At 37.7% G+C, this 15,291-nt stretch overlaps 1 protein-coding gene across 1 annotated transcript in view; it reads left to right on the forward strand.

Moving 5' to 3' along the window:
• Positions 1–923: 923 nt before the first annotated feature.
• LOC123504702 (phosphatidate cytidylyltransferase, photoreceptor-specific-like) overlaps positions 924–15,291 on the forward strand; it is a 33,074-nt gene continuing 18,706 nt past the window's right edge. Inside the window, exons 1-5 of the mRNA XM_045255438.1 lie at positions 924–1,132; positions 8,725–8,864; positions 13,670–13,766; positions 14,421–14,597; positions 14,801–15,160. Of these exons, the coding sequence (XP_045111373.1) occupies positions 1,067–1,132; positions 8,725–8,864; positions 13,670–13,766; positions 14,421–14,597; positions 14,801–15,160 (840 nt within the window). The 5' untranslated portion in view covers positions 924–1,066. The remainder of the gene's footprint in view (positions 1,133–8,724; positions 8,865–13,669; positions 13,767–14,420; positions 14,598–14,800; positions 15,161–15,291) is intronic.

Below are 15,291 nucleotides of genomic sequence, written 5' to 3' on the forward strand. Positions count from 1 at the left end.
TTCAAGCTCTATGAAATTGCTGAGGCATGCAAATCTACGGGTTTACATTGGCAAATTTAACTAAGTCTACGGATATAATGTACCATATTAGTAGCTAATATGGTACAGTGTAGAATGTTTATAGAAATATGCATTCTCCGTGTGTCTTCTACGATAACATGAGAAAATAACATATAATAGATAAACATAGATGGTTAATTTCTTTAAGGGAACTGCATAGCTGAATGGTGGATGGAAAGTGCGTATTGCTCACCTCTATTCATTCTAACAAATTGACTGATAAATGGAATTATGAAGTATAGTACGGTTAGATGAAATGATGCTCTAGTAAAGTTAGTCAAATTTTTCAAGGGGTAAAGGCATTTGTTTGTAACTTGAGGATGCGCATAATATGACCATTTCCTTTCACTATTTATCCTTGTACGTCCTTGAGTGGTGGATACAGAGAGTGCTTTGTCAAGTAAACATACCTATAGCTTTTCTCTACTACAAAGGAGTTTAATCGGGCTTCAGGTCTCCAATTAATCGTTTACTTTAGAAAGACAATACGCCATCTAATCGCTATATCCACTTGGGCCACCTCTCCCATGCTTCCACTGAGTGGTTCATGACTACCCACGTAAATCTGCAACATTTATGTTTAAGTTAAGAGTCAGAATCAGTCATTATAAAATAGAGTTTTATAAAGGAAATTTAAACAATCAGGATAGAAACAAGAAGATAAGTAAATAAAGAATGTGTCTCTACCATGCGCTGTCAGTGAACTTTCTTTGTGCAGAGTGGCTGCGTAATGGGTATCATGACTCAAGAGTTACATCTTGCACTGCAAAGGCTACAGCTTGGCTCAATTTGTATATATCATGATATGTGTATTCCAAGTTACTTATAAGAACTTAAGAGAGGCGGCGGTCCTCTGCGCAGTACAGCTGCTGAGTTGAGGGCGGGGGAAGGCGGCGAGGCGCAGGTCTATCTCAGAGACTCCGCCGATCGCCAGTCACCTGCGGCCGTGGTTTTGGCAGGTTGCAGCCGCTCCTCTTACAGCTCTCCGTTGCCTCGCCCAGTAGAGATGGCCACTGACGGAGACAGCGAGTTGAGGAAACGTGTCACTGAATCCGATGAGAAACCTGAACAGGTATTTGACGCAACAGCACATAACATGCACCTCTAAATACGTGAATGTTTCGGCAAATGCCAGTCAATGGTGCTGGAAAGGCGGTGGTGGTGATGACTGGCGGGGTTTGTTTGGGTGGTCAAGGCAGGTGTTCGGATTTTTAAGTGGGCTGGCACATCACTTCCCATCAATATACTACCATTCGTGCACATATGCCACGGGTGTCATTTAGTGTGTAATGAAGTAGATTCACGTTGGTGTCGATATTTCTCTTCAACGCCCAGATTATTATTATGTTTTATTATTTTTGTAAACATCGACAAGGATAGATTTTTTTTTTTTATTTATGAATTTTATTAAGCAGAATAAATATACACATCGTTCTTTTCTCATTAACTGTGTGACGGAAACAAGGTGTGGTGAATTCCTTCTTTGTTTATTTAGTCATGGGTTCAGACTCAGAGGATGAGTGATGAGTGCCAAAGTGTAGACTGTAGACGAAATAGTTATTCAGTGACTCCCTTATCTAGGCTGATCATGTATCCTTAGTATATAGTGTCTTGATGTTTCTGCCTTATACGTTGCGATTCAGAACATGCTTGCTGGAGCAATGCTAGTGCCACCAGTTGTTCAGTCCTTATTGTGTTGGGCTGTTTGCATGTAACTCATGAATATGTTAAGAATGCAGGAAGTGGGTTTTTTATGTTTGTGGATTGCGCATTGATAGTTTTAGTGATGTCGATTTTCCTTTCCCTTATACTGAAGAGATACAGTAATGAGTGTGGTGCCCTACCTTTCAGTATCATGTAAATACTTAACTATTGTTTTGAAGGATAAATTTACAGTTTGAGGTGCCCATTGTCTGAGATTGAATGTATGTCAGGACTGTCAGCGTACAGCAATTTTTATTGACTCATGATCTGTTAAGCCTCAAGTGGCCTTGAATGATTTTCTATCACCTTTGTCTGCAGTGGCACTATACAGAACTGAATGAATAAATCTTAAAAATTATTGCTCCATCTCTTTCTTACTTACTTCTTTCACTATGCACAACAAATTTGGGGAGCTGGCAGAAAAAGAGAGCTTTAAGATGAGCAAAGCAAGTGTTACCCAACACTAAGGTCTTTAACCCCATGGCACACCCAAAGTCACCAAAACTCCCCGGCACCTAACCAAAATCGCTCACTCACTCGTGTAAACTCTCTATGTGTCAGTTTCTTGGCAACATAACCATAGAGGTTTTGTTGGACACCTTGAGTTTATTTTGCCTGTCAACTATGTTTTAGGAATCATTTATGAATGGCTTATTTTTCATATACTAGGTGTAAAGGTACAGCTGATGCCTGAAAATTTTCTTGCCATGGTTTAGTGGTTGCCAGTGTAATAACACTGTACAACATATTTAAAGGAGAAGGAAAAAAATAGTTCAGTTCATGTTTTATTATCATTTCAAGGTTACTAATTCTGAATCTGACAATGATGTATATATCTTAGCCATCTTGCAATTTTATGTAATAACATCATACACCTTTTATAGGAAACATGGAATTGTAATGAGAAAGATTAAGATAACATTCAATTTTTTTTTTCTAAAAAAAAAAAAAAAAAAAAAAAAAAGATCCAATATATGTTGCATTTCAAGTATTTTAGCATAATTAACATTAAACTATGAACTCAGTATGAATTTGAGTACTTATTAGTATTTTGTTTCTTTATTTATTTCTGTCATTTACCTATGTGATAGTGTTGACCGGGGTGAACTAGTCCCCCCTGCCACTCCTCAAAAATTTATGAAAAATCTGAAAATTGAAAAAAAAAGTAAATACTTACCTTGAAAGCCCACTTCAGTATATACACAACCTTAAAAAAGTTTTTAGTCCTGACCGAAAACTTATGGTTCCTTGGGCGTCCCCCGAAAAAATTGTGTTTTTCAAAGTTGCAAAATTTTCATATCCGAAAAAAAAAACTTTTATTCAATTTCTCCTGAAAGTACACTAAATTTTGGATTTTTACAAAAATTGCAGGTCATATAGATAATTTTTTGTATTTTTGCATGCTTTAATCAGAAATAAAAAATTCTTTTTAGTTTTAGTGCTATAGAAACTTCAATGAGTGGCCCGATTCACCCTGGTGTATTTTGTATACTGGGGTGTATCGGGCCCCCACACTATCATTATGTTTTTGCTAAATTAAAGCTTCCTAATGCTTTTTTTTTTTTTTTTATATATATATATAGTTATAACCATCATTAAACTTCCTCCTCACACCACTGATGTACTGCAACCTCTTGATGTTTGCTATTTTAAGCCTTTGAAGACCAGGTGGGATGCCACTATTGCCAAATGGCAAGCAGCAAATTATGCTCGGAAAATTACCAAAGAGGAATTCGTAGATTTGGTGGGCAAGGTTTGGGATGAATGTTTCAGTCTCCCAAATGTAAAAAATGGCCTTTAAAAAGACTGGTTTATATCCACCTGACCGTAGTGTTTATCCTGTGAAAATATTCAACCCAGATCTGTATAAAAAAATGTCCAGACATCTTCAGAGCCAGTCCACAAACCAACAACTCCAAAGAAGGTAATCCTCCCAGAGAGATGATTTCCCCTTCAACCTCTTTCGAGCAGATAATGGCAGATGTTTTCAGAAAGCCTTTCCCAACCATTAGTGGTACAATGTAGACAATGGCAAAAAGAAAAATAGATCTCCATAGTTGTGTCATAACGCACGATGAGTTCTTAGAAGCAGTCGAGGAGAAAGAAAAGATGATCCTTGAAAAGAAGAAGAAAGCAGAAGAAAAACAAAGAAACAGAACAACAAGAAAAAGGAAAGAAGTTTCATCTGGGGAAAATATTGATGACTTTCTGGAAGAGTTTGAAGAAGAGACTGTAGAAAAGAAAAGGAAGGCGCCAGAAGAAAGGACATCAAGGAAGAGATTCCGCAACAGCACTCCAGTAAAGGAGCCCAGTTCAGCAGAGGAGGAAGATGCTGAACTATTGAACAGCAGTCATTCTTCAATCAGCAGTATAGAGGACATGGACGAAGATGAAGAAATTGAAGGTATTGCAATGTTTAATGCTCGGAACTACAGTGGAATACAGAAAAAGAGAGAAATAGAAGAAAGTGGCTACCATGGGGTGGATTATGGAAAAGCATATATTGGGCGTGTGATTATGTGTGGCAAAGAGTTCTTGAAAATTAAGTTTTTGGAAAGAAAACCAAAGGACATATATGACAGGCTGAAAAAGGGATGATGTTGATGACTGTTGATGTGAAATATGTGTTTTGTGGACCCATAAAGCTTGTGGGCACAACACCTTATCAGATTCGAGGTGTGGATGTGGCCTATAAGAACTATAAAAGATCTAAAAACATATTAGAGAGAGAGAGAGAGAGAGAGAAGTGAAAAGAAAAAGTAAAATACATGAAAGATACTGAAAAAACATTAAAACTTTAGTGCCTCAAAGGATGGCCCAATTCACCCCAAAGGGTGGTCCCATTCACCCCAGGACTTCGGCATAGAGTAGGCCACTTATTTATGTTAATAACTTCTATAATGATAATCAAAATTATTGTTTTCTTTCAGGGAATATGTATCACATAGTAAGGTACCTTCACACAAATTTTCAATTGATTGGACTGATTTGTGTAGATTTTATAATAAAGGATGTAAAAAGTGGCCCGTATTCACCCCGGTTGACGCTACATTTGATTTTGTCACACATCAGATTCCAACAAAATCAGCTGATATGGCAGGGCTCCATTTACCTGTGTACCTGCTCTCCATTCTATGTCCTCATGAAATCTCTCTCCATGTTCATTGTTGGTTGCTCCTGTATTCTCAGAAAAAAAAAAGTCAGTATATAAGATGTAGTTTGAGTGACATGTTACAACCTAGATATTGGTTTTCTTTGATAAGTTTGTCTACTAAAATATCATAATATGTTTGTTTTACTTTCCCAGTAGACTATAAAACACACTTCAAGTTACTTACTCAGTTTCATCAACTGTTGCTTGAAATTCATTGTCATGCATGAATTCTTGAATCTGCACTCTTACAGATTTGGCTTTACTACTACCATGGTACAATGGGATTTGGGGACTAAGTGTTCTTCAGGTGTATGGGTTCAATTCCTGGATGCAGTCTTAGGATAGGAAGGGCATCCACTTTTGGTATTGGTTCCTGAATGCCAAATCCAAAAGTTTTCCATACACTGACACATCTCAGATTACAAAATCACTTACAGAATTCAAGTGAGGAATATAGGTGCCAATTTGAACCTGTGTTTCTAAATACCAACAAAAATACATTTTTAAGATGTATGCTAGACTTTGCTGAAATATTGCCCATTACTTAATCATGTCTGCTTGGAGCACGGATTCAGTTATAAGATTCTCATTGTATGACAACTCAAACATCCCTTCAGTTTACTTTATCATCTCCTTTAGATAGATTCTAAAAGGCAAAGATCACAAGTATAACCAGTGTTCAATAGGTTTGGCCCAAATTCAAGTTTATAAAGAAAAAATAAATAAATACTACTGGTGCATAATTTTGCAGGTGAGGTGTATCAATGAATCAGATGTCCAGGTGGAAGTGATGTTGTCTTAGTGTGAGCATTGTTAATGCCTTACATGGTGTAATGGAATGTGTACAATTTCTCATCTGAAGATATGTATAGTGTATGTGTGTGACAAAGTTTTTACCTCTCTCTATCTGTCCATGTACCTTTCTGTCAATCCCTTATGGGGTTTCTAAAAAAAATGTGATGTTCATCAGGTTATAATGATACATTAACCATGTCAATATTGGGATACATTTTTACCATGAAATTTGGGTATGATTGGATGGTTTCATTGAGATTAGGAAGAATCTGTGAAGGTCAGAAGATTGATGTCCAGTCTTCACTATTTTAGTCCACCACATGGGTTTCTGAAGCTGTACAAAATGACTAAATTGTAAGCAGAATTAATATAGAAATGCATCTTGGTACTGAAGAGGTTAATGTAAGGTTTTTGTGGGTGCTAATTACAAATAAGGCAAAAGTATGTCATCCTCTCCCTTATCTTATCTGTAATCATTGATCTTACACTTTCTTCCTTTTTGCTCTTTCTTTTCCTTTATGTTAATAGTACAACTTAAGGCACATCTGATGTAAGGATCCGGTTCGTCCATGAAATATGAAAAGCGTCCCTTTGGTTTATTTCTATATATTTCATTATTTACTGGTACATTTTTTTATTCTATTATTTGCTTTTTTTCTTGAGGATGTAGCTCAGACCATTGTTTGTTTATGCATTTGCATGTGTGTGGTGTGTTTGTGTTCATGTGTGTGTGTGCGCATGACTGTATTGAATTTGTTTTCATGTTGCCAATCAGATTATGATGTATTAGAATAGGTACTGATAATGATAGCAATAGTAACAAGTTGTCTATCTGTGTACCATAATGATAATAATGGAGATAGTAATAATGATGATGATCTTTGTCATTATGCTTGTCCTAGCTTCACTATTACTGATTTGGTAATCTGACAAACAGGTGGCCAGATGGAGGCAGTTTGATGGGTCTTCTTTCATCATGTAGCAGCTGTCTCCCAGCTGAGAATGGTGTGGGTCTGAGTCACTGAGTTATGACCTTGTGGTCTTTCAGGAGTGAAGACCATCAGTGCTGGACTGTGTGTGTTGACTTGTGATGTGAAATTTTAAATATATTACTGTTATTATTTGTATGGGAGAATGACTGAATTTAAGACATTGAAACTAAACTAATATGTGTCTGAACTGAAGCAGATGTGTAACTATTTTATTTCTGTATCTTTAAAGATTATTGCTTATCAGCATAGTGGTGAATACTTTGTACACTTAAAACTCTAGATGTCATTATATACTATGTCTGCCATCTGAAAACCATTGAATAGACTATATCACACTTTCTCTTTTTATTTATTTTTTTATTTTTTTTTATTTATTAATTTTTTTTTTACACTTGTTGAACATTTGAGAGAGACCTGATAATAGTTAGAGGTGTGTGTGTGTCTTCATCAAAGAGGCAGGAGAATTGTTGAGAGTCAGCCTAAAGATGTGTTGTTGTTTGGTCAGGCCTCACATTTAAGGGTGTCCTCTCCTCCTTTACAGGTTAGAGGGTTTTCTCACTGACAAGGGAAAGTGGAACTAGGCTAAAGTGACAGCAGTACCTAGAATATTAGATATTTTCTACTTGTACTAAAAATCTTAAAATGACATCTCAGTTTTTCACACTTCAGAAACTCCATTCCTTTCATTCCTGATCTATCTGGTTGAATGACTGTACACTTGTTATGACATCCCTGTTATGCATTCAAGGCTTATGAATGCTGTCACAAGCCTCCCTTCACCAACCGTCGTAGCCTCAGGAAGCCATAGAAATGGGCTGAATGCTCTTTTACATAAGTAGCTGAGAGTCGTCCAGCCATCCTTGTGCATACTTACCATTGTTGTGATGTGAGTGATTTTCAATATACAGTATGAACTTAACAAGATAGTTTCTGCTCTCATAAGTGACATAATTTTTATGTTGGACAGAACAGGGAAACCATACTTGACTAAGAGAAAAAACAGTCTCTCTCTCTCTCTCTCTCTCTCTCTCTCTCTCTCTCTCTCTCTCTCTCTCTCTCTCTCTCTCTCTCTCTCTCTCTCTCTCTCTCTCTCTCTCTCTCTCACACACACACACACACACACACACACACACACACACACACACACACACACTTTGTGCTGCACATCCTATAAAAGGTAACATGTTAGACATCATTATGGATGCTTGCTTTCTTCCTGAATTCTATATTAGGGCGGTGGTGTAGTGGATAAGGTGGTGAGCGTGGGATCGGGCAGATGTCCACATGTAGGTTCGAATCCCACCATGTACAGCCTTAAAACACTTTGCCATTTATCGAGTGGTTTAAAGTTACCTACATGTCACCATGATACCCAGGTTCTAGGTGGTTACACCCAAGATGAGCTTCGGGGATGATATGGGCCAGTATGAATAAAAATTGCCTGCGCCACTAATGGGCGGAAGCTGAACAGAGCTTCCCATACACTCTTCAAGTGTGCCTACAGGCGCTATAGGTCTTAACGTAAACCCCACCCCACAAAAAAAAAAAAAAAAAAAACATGTTTTTGCTTATGTGCTAACAAACTAAGTGTAAAGCAGGGAATGATGGGAGACATATTATAATGTTTTTGCATTACGGAAAACCAATCTATCACCAGCGAGAATGTTTCCTTTGTCTGAAATAGATATCAGTTTGTCTGATACCAAAGAATTGATATTCATTGTGCATATGTGTCATGATGTTGGAATAGACTGGATCAGATGTAGACTTTTCTTTTGCTTTCACCTCTATGGGTATCTTAAAATGTTAAGATATACAAATAGATGGATCAATAAATGGTCTTTATTTTCTTTATTTTTATAGCTACACTAGGTTATAAGACAATTTTTGTGAATTACATAGGAAAAGCCAACCAGTATTAGATTTTAGAAAACTTAAGTGAGGAGCATCCTAGTTAATTTATATGATTTTAATATTCCCTAGATGGAAGTACATACTAATACTGGCCCACATTAACAGATTGTCCCAAGCTCTGAAATAGACTCAGATGATGACCGACTCCCTGAACAATCAATAGAACAGAGAACAAAGGAGATCCCTCAAGGAACTGGTCAAGAGCCAAGCTTTCTCCACACTCTTCTGTCTCCACTACCACCAAGGTAACTACTGCATGTGTTGCATTGCTTTGGTAATGTATCATAATTTTCTTTGCATGGTGAGATGCTATGCATTTTTAAGAAAATGGAGAACTTTATAAATTGAATGTTTCTTTAGCCTGAATCAGTTAACAAATATTTCTGGTAAGTTTTGTTGCACTGGCATTCATATTAGTTTCCTATACAGTGGTACTTCGACGTATGATTTTAATTTGTTCCGTGACGATCGTTGTATATAAAAAAAATCGTATATCAAATAAATTTTTCCCATAGAATCTAATGGAAATACAATTAATTTGTTCTTGTGATATGAATTTACCCCCCTTCCCCCTCAAAAAAAAAAATAACATGCTTTAACCTTTATGTTCCGGTGATTAAACTATTTTCCAATATCCCATGACGAGTAAAAATGGTAAACCTAGAAATTGTCAGAAGATTGTTTGAATACTAATAATTATTTTCTCTTTGTTATTCTGAATACAATGATGTACTTTCTAGCTCGATGTGACCTCTGAAAGTTTAGTTATTGCCTTATCAAGGATTCCTCCTCCACCCGCTGTGTGATCCGTCAAGCAGAAACAGCTCGGTGAGCGATGACACTACGCAAACACACACACACACTCTCTCTCTCTCTCTCTCTCTCTCTCTCTCTCTCTCTCTCTCTCTCTCTCTCTCTCTCTCTCTCTCTCTCTCTCTCTCTCTCTCTCTCTCTCATTCATATCTTGGAAGAGAAATTGTACACTTCCAATGAGAGAGAGAGAGTATTTTTTCACCCCTTTTCATATCAAGTTTCAAGCAAATAACATATAGGTATCATCTCTCTCTCTCTCTCTCTCTCTCTCTCTCTCTCTCTCTCTCTCTCTCTCTCTCTCTCTCTCTCTCTCTCTCTCTCTCTCTCTCTCTCTCTCTCTCTCTCTCTCTCTCTCTCTCTCTCTCACATAAAAGGAATCACATTGAGATGGATGAAGAATTACTTAAGGGGGAGAGAAATAAGGACGATAGTTAAAGATATGAAGTCCAAGTGGAGAACAGTAGACAGCGGAGTGCCACAGGGGTCAGTATTGGCACCAATACTTTTTCTCGTATATATAAATGACATGCCAGAGGGAGTGAACAGCTACATAAATCTGTTTGCGGACGATGCGAAACTGTGCAGAGTCATTAAACAAAAGAGGATTGTGAAATACTACAGGAAGACTTAAACAAGATCTGGAAATGGAGCAAAAATGGGAGATGGAATTCAATGTGGACAAAAGCCATGTCATGGAAATGGGAAAAAGTGAAAGACGACCAGTGGGAATCTATAAGATGGGAGATGGAGTAGAACTAGAAAAAGTAAAAAGGAAAAGGACTTGGGAGTGACAATGGAAGAAAATAATCAACCGGTTAGCCATATTGATAGAATTTTCAGAGAGACGTATAATTTGCTAAGGAATATTGGAGTAGCATTTCACTATATGGACAAGGAAATGATGAAGAAATTGATAAGTACTAAAATAAGACCTAGATTGGAATATGCAGGAGTTGTGTGGACTCCCCATAAAAGAAACACATAAGAAAATTAGAGAGACTACAAAAATGGCTACAAGAATGGTTCCAGAATTTAAAGGGATGGCATATGAGGAGAGACTAAAGGCAATGGATCTACCAACCTTGGAGCAGAGAGAGAGAGAGGGATCTGATACAAGTTTATAAATTGATTAACGGAATGGATGAAGTGGATAATGAGAAACTGATCCTGAGAGAAGAATATGACTTTAGAAGCACAAGATCGCATAGTAAGAAACTAAGGAAGGGACGATGTCTGAGAGATGTTAAAAAATTTAGTTTCCCACAAAGATGTGTTGAGACTTGGAACAGTTTGAGTGAGGAAGTGGTATCAGCAAAGAGTGTACATAGTTTTAAAGAAAAATTGGATAAGTGTAGATATGGAGACGGGACCACACGAGCATAAAGCCCAGGCCCTGTAAAACTACAACTAGGTAAATACAACTAGGTAAATACACACACACACACACACACACACATCTCAATACGATGTTTGGAGTCTGTTCTCCATCACCACTATCTCTGTCTTCTCTCTGCTCTGAGAAAACAGGTTGATCCTCTGAATCATTTTCCAAGTCTTCACTACTGCTGTCTTCGCTTTCTTCAGTTTCATCCTCATAATCACTGTCACTAAAGTCAGGCTCAGAAGCACTGCTAAATAAAAATTATGTCTTGTTCCATAGTGAGTTATGAACAGAGACGTCCCTTCGCTCTTATCAGGGTGCTTTCGACACGGCGGGTCGCTGGGGTTGCCAAGTGTCGCCCTCAGAATGGGAGAATAGCTAAATATACAGAGCTAGTGGCAACACTAAGGGTAGAAAAAGAAGCCAGATACTTCCACTTGCCATCTGACTCGAGAAACCACACGTGCGTGGAGCTCAAACATGAGGCGCGAAAATTCTTGATTATGGGAACGATCGCTGTCGCTACGGACACACTGATGCAATCGTTCATATACGATCGCCGGAATATAAGGATTAAATACCAACCTAATATAGATTTAATATAAGATAAATACAATGTTTATTGTATGCATGATATAAATGAACTATATTGCTCAAAATAACAACTTAATCTGCAAAACTCGGGACACATCGATAGACGTTCATCACGCAAGGCACGGGGCACGTCGATAGACGTTTAGGCTTTTTACAGCTATATTTTGGTTATTTTCTTCCTGTTTTCTTTGCTTGTGAGCTGGCAACACTCATCAGGAGTAAACATATGCTCTACGTCACTGTGTCACCAATGATAAATGGTAGGAGCGATCGACAGTGATTTCATTGTGTCTGATTCCGCCACCTCTCCCGTGCTCCTTACTTCTATACCATGGGTCTCTCGCCATGTTACGGGGAGACAACTTTTGAATGAGAGTGGTATCAGAACAGGAGAGAGAGAGAGAGAGAGAGAGAGAGAGAGAGAGAGAGAGAGAGAGAGAGAGAAAGCGAGAGAGAGAGGGGGGGGAAGGGATACATGGGGCCTGTTTTCTTGTGCTCTAGCCAAGGCTGCTGAACCTGATCGGACGCAAGGCCACATAAACCGATAATACTACCTCATTCGACCTGTGATATTTTGAGAACCATGACATCTAGAGACTTCTTGTTTTTTGCATTGCAAAGAAGAAGAGCTGCTTGTGGGCAGAAAACCATTTGTACTCACTCGTTTATTGAATTTCTAAGTGTAATCAGTATGTGAATACAGGCTATTTTGAGTGTTTCTCGCCAAACTTTTACTTTTGGGACCCATGATCATGGGGTCTTGAGTTCACAAAAATTAATAAAAAATACACACTGCCGAGGAGCACAGACACATACATGCACAAAGGATGAACAACGATACGCAATGCGGGCTGAATGTTCGGGTGGATGCGGGTAGCCAAACGATTGCTGTGCCACCTACCGATGGCTAATCGTATCTTGAAAATATCGTCGTATTTCAAGGCGTAAATTATATAAAATTTTTCATTGTATATAAAAAAAATCATGTGTTAGGGTGATTGTATGTCGAAGTACCACTGTATATGGTCATTCATGTAGTTATGTACATATATAGTTGTAACATATGAGGCTGTGCATAAGAAAGCCAGGTAGCTCTTCCTTCATCCTTGAAACTTAACTTGTTATGTTATTTTCTTGTCTTGATTAGGGTAGAAGGTTCTATAACCGTACTCGACTTTTAACAATACTTTTTGTCCGTCACTACCAGCTTGAGACTTGAACTCCTGAAGGAGTAAAGATACATCCAACTGGGTGTATCCTCCTATATTTTACAGAACCCTGATCATCATTCTGCTCACAGTCATCCAAGCACTGCAATGTTGATCATTCCCTAGTCAGAAATTCTTAATCAGTTCATTATTTGTATCTAAGATTATCAATCAGTTATATGTTGTTGAGTTTCACTTTGCATCATCTACTATGAACTTTGATTCGACTCTAAAGGTCTAAAGGTACAGAGCAGAAACATGGGCACTGACAAATAGACTGACAGGTATTCTATGTAGCTGTGACCACAGGATGCTGAGATACATGGTAGAAGTAAGGTGATAAGATGGGAGGTCCAATAGTGAGGTAGCAGAGATGTGTGGAGTTGATGACCTTTCTGTTGAGCTGAGGAAGATGAGACTCAGGTGGTTCGGACATGTGAGAAGGGCGGAGGGAGGGGTGTTGAGTGAGGTGGAGGAGGTGAGGGTTGGAGGCCGACAGCTGGTGTGTGAAAGTCAAAGAAAAGCTGGAGGGAGTGTGTGATATGAATTTGTTGTGAATAGAAAAACATATGGCACATGATTGCCAGTTGTGGAAAGCAGTCATTACCTGTCCAACTCCACCCTAAATGAGAAAATGTTGACATTAAAGGAAAATGATGAATGTTGATGATGATCTAAAGGTCAAGGATAACAATCGTGTGAAGGTGATCATGTTTGTCGGATTCTGACAAAAAGATGTGACAAAATGTATTAGCCAGCTTCTTTTATATGGAAACTGTTCAGGCCACCTCTCTGGAGAGTTCTTAACAATAAGTGTGCAATATGTAGTAGAAGAGATAATATTTGAGTGAATATTTAAGAAGTTAAAAAGCTTGTCACTTACTCATGTTTTGAGCTCCCTGTAAGGCTAAAAAGAAATATTAGTTGATGAAGAACTAGCAAGTTTAAAGCTTTATAATTTCAAATATTGCTTTTATGCAAATAAGTGCCTGTATTTGTTTAACCCTGTAGAAAACAATGTGCATATAATCCTAACATGAACATCCCTCAACAGATGGAGAAATTGGGTGATCCGTGGCATCTTCACTTGGCTTATGATTGGTCTTTTCTGTTTGATTATTTTCATTGGTCCCCTGGCTCTCATATTTACAGTAAGTGTGCTCTAATTCTCAAATGTCATATTTAAGAAAAATATTGTATTGCTCAAAATCATTGTAGCTTAGTATTGTTATTGACAGTTTTGGTACTGATAGATATTACTTGATCCATCTTTATCACAATATCTTGAGGTTGCTAGTGCATGAAACTGGCCTTACATTATAAAAAAATTGTGGCATGTATAAGACCTGCCATTAAATAAGTGTATTAGCCTGTAGTGTTGTGCCACTATTACTCTGAAGTTTCGTTTCCTGTTTTATGTCTTATTGATTAGATATAAGAAATAATTTTCTAGGAAAGTGATTTACCATTAGAAAAAAATCCTACATAGACTTGAAAATATGGAGAATACAAATATGCAGCATTTTCATTATGATTTGGTAGATATGGTATGAAATTTTGTGTATGTTTTAAAGTATCATTCTGCTGCTTTGGTATTGGATTTGTATCTCTGTGTATCTGGTAGTACTAAAAATGGTCAGTGAGGTGAGGAACACTGTATTGCTAAAAGATCTAGTGGGGGGAGAGCATGTTATAAGGTAAGTGTGTAATAAAGGCAAGGCTAAATTACAGCTGTATGTGAGTTAAAGAAAGTTGCAAGTTCAGCATTCTTTTCTCTGAAGTTAATATGTTATTGATCTTTTCAGACTCTGCTGGTGCAAGTGTGGTGCTTCAAAGAAATCATCAACATTGGCTACTCAGTGTACCGGATGCATGGCCTGCCGTGGTTCAGGTCGTTGTCTTGGTGGTTTTCCATCACAAGTAATTACTTCTTCTATGGAGAGTCAGTGGCAGATTACTTCAGTGTCATTTCTTCTAAAAGTGTAAGATAATTTTGTATTTGGAATGTGCGTTTATTTATTAAATTTATTTTGAATATATATGCTATACTTTCATGAAATTGTGGGGTAGAATATGCATTAGGTTTTTAATTGTTTCAGCCTTTAGGTGTAATGCTTGGATCCTTCAATATGTAAGTTAAATATTTGTGGCTTATGTATTTTAACATATCTTTTGTGATTTGCAGGATATCATGCGCTGGCTAATTGCCTACCATCGGTTCACCTCATTTACCATGTACATCATTGGATTTGTGTGGTTTGTACTCTCTCTGAAGAAGAAATACTACATGCGACAGTTTTCCCTTTTTGCCTGGACACATGTGGCTCTCCTCATTGTGGTGTCTCAAAGTTACTTTATTATCTTTAACATCTTCCATGGAATGATTTGGTTTATTGTCCCTGTCTCCATGATTGTTATCAATGATGTCATGGCATACATGTTCGGTTTCTTCCTTGGCAAGACTCCTTTGATTCAACTCAGCCCCAAGAAGACCTGGGAAGGCTTTATCGGAGGAGGAATTTCTACTATTCTCCTTGGAATGATAGTGAGTAACATGTATAAATTAGTTCTGTCCTCAATATTTTTTTCTTTATTACACTTTTCTTCAGTGTTCCTTATTTTCTTCTAATTTTGTTGGCCATGGTTGGTGCCCCTTCTACATAAAAAGAAAAAAGA

The sequence above is a fragment of the Portunus trituberculatus genome, chromosome 17, assembly GCF_017591435.1.
Source record: "Portunus trituberculatus isolate SZX2019 chromosome 17, ASM1759143v1, whole genome shotgun sequence".
In the NCBI taxonomy this organism is placed as follows: domain Eukaryota; kingdom Metazoa; phylum Arthropoda; class Malacostraca; order Decapoda; family Portunidae; genus Portunus; species Portunus trituberculatus.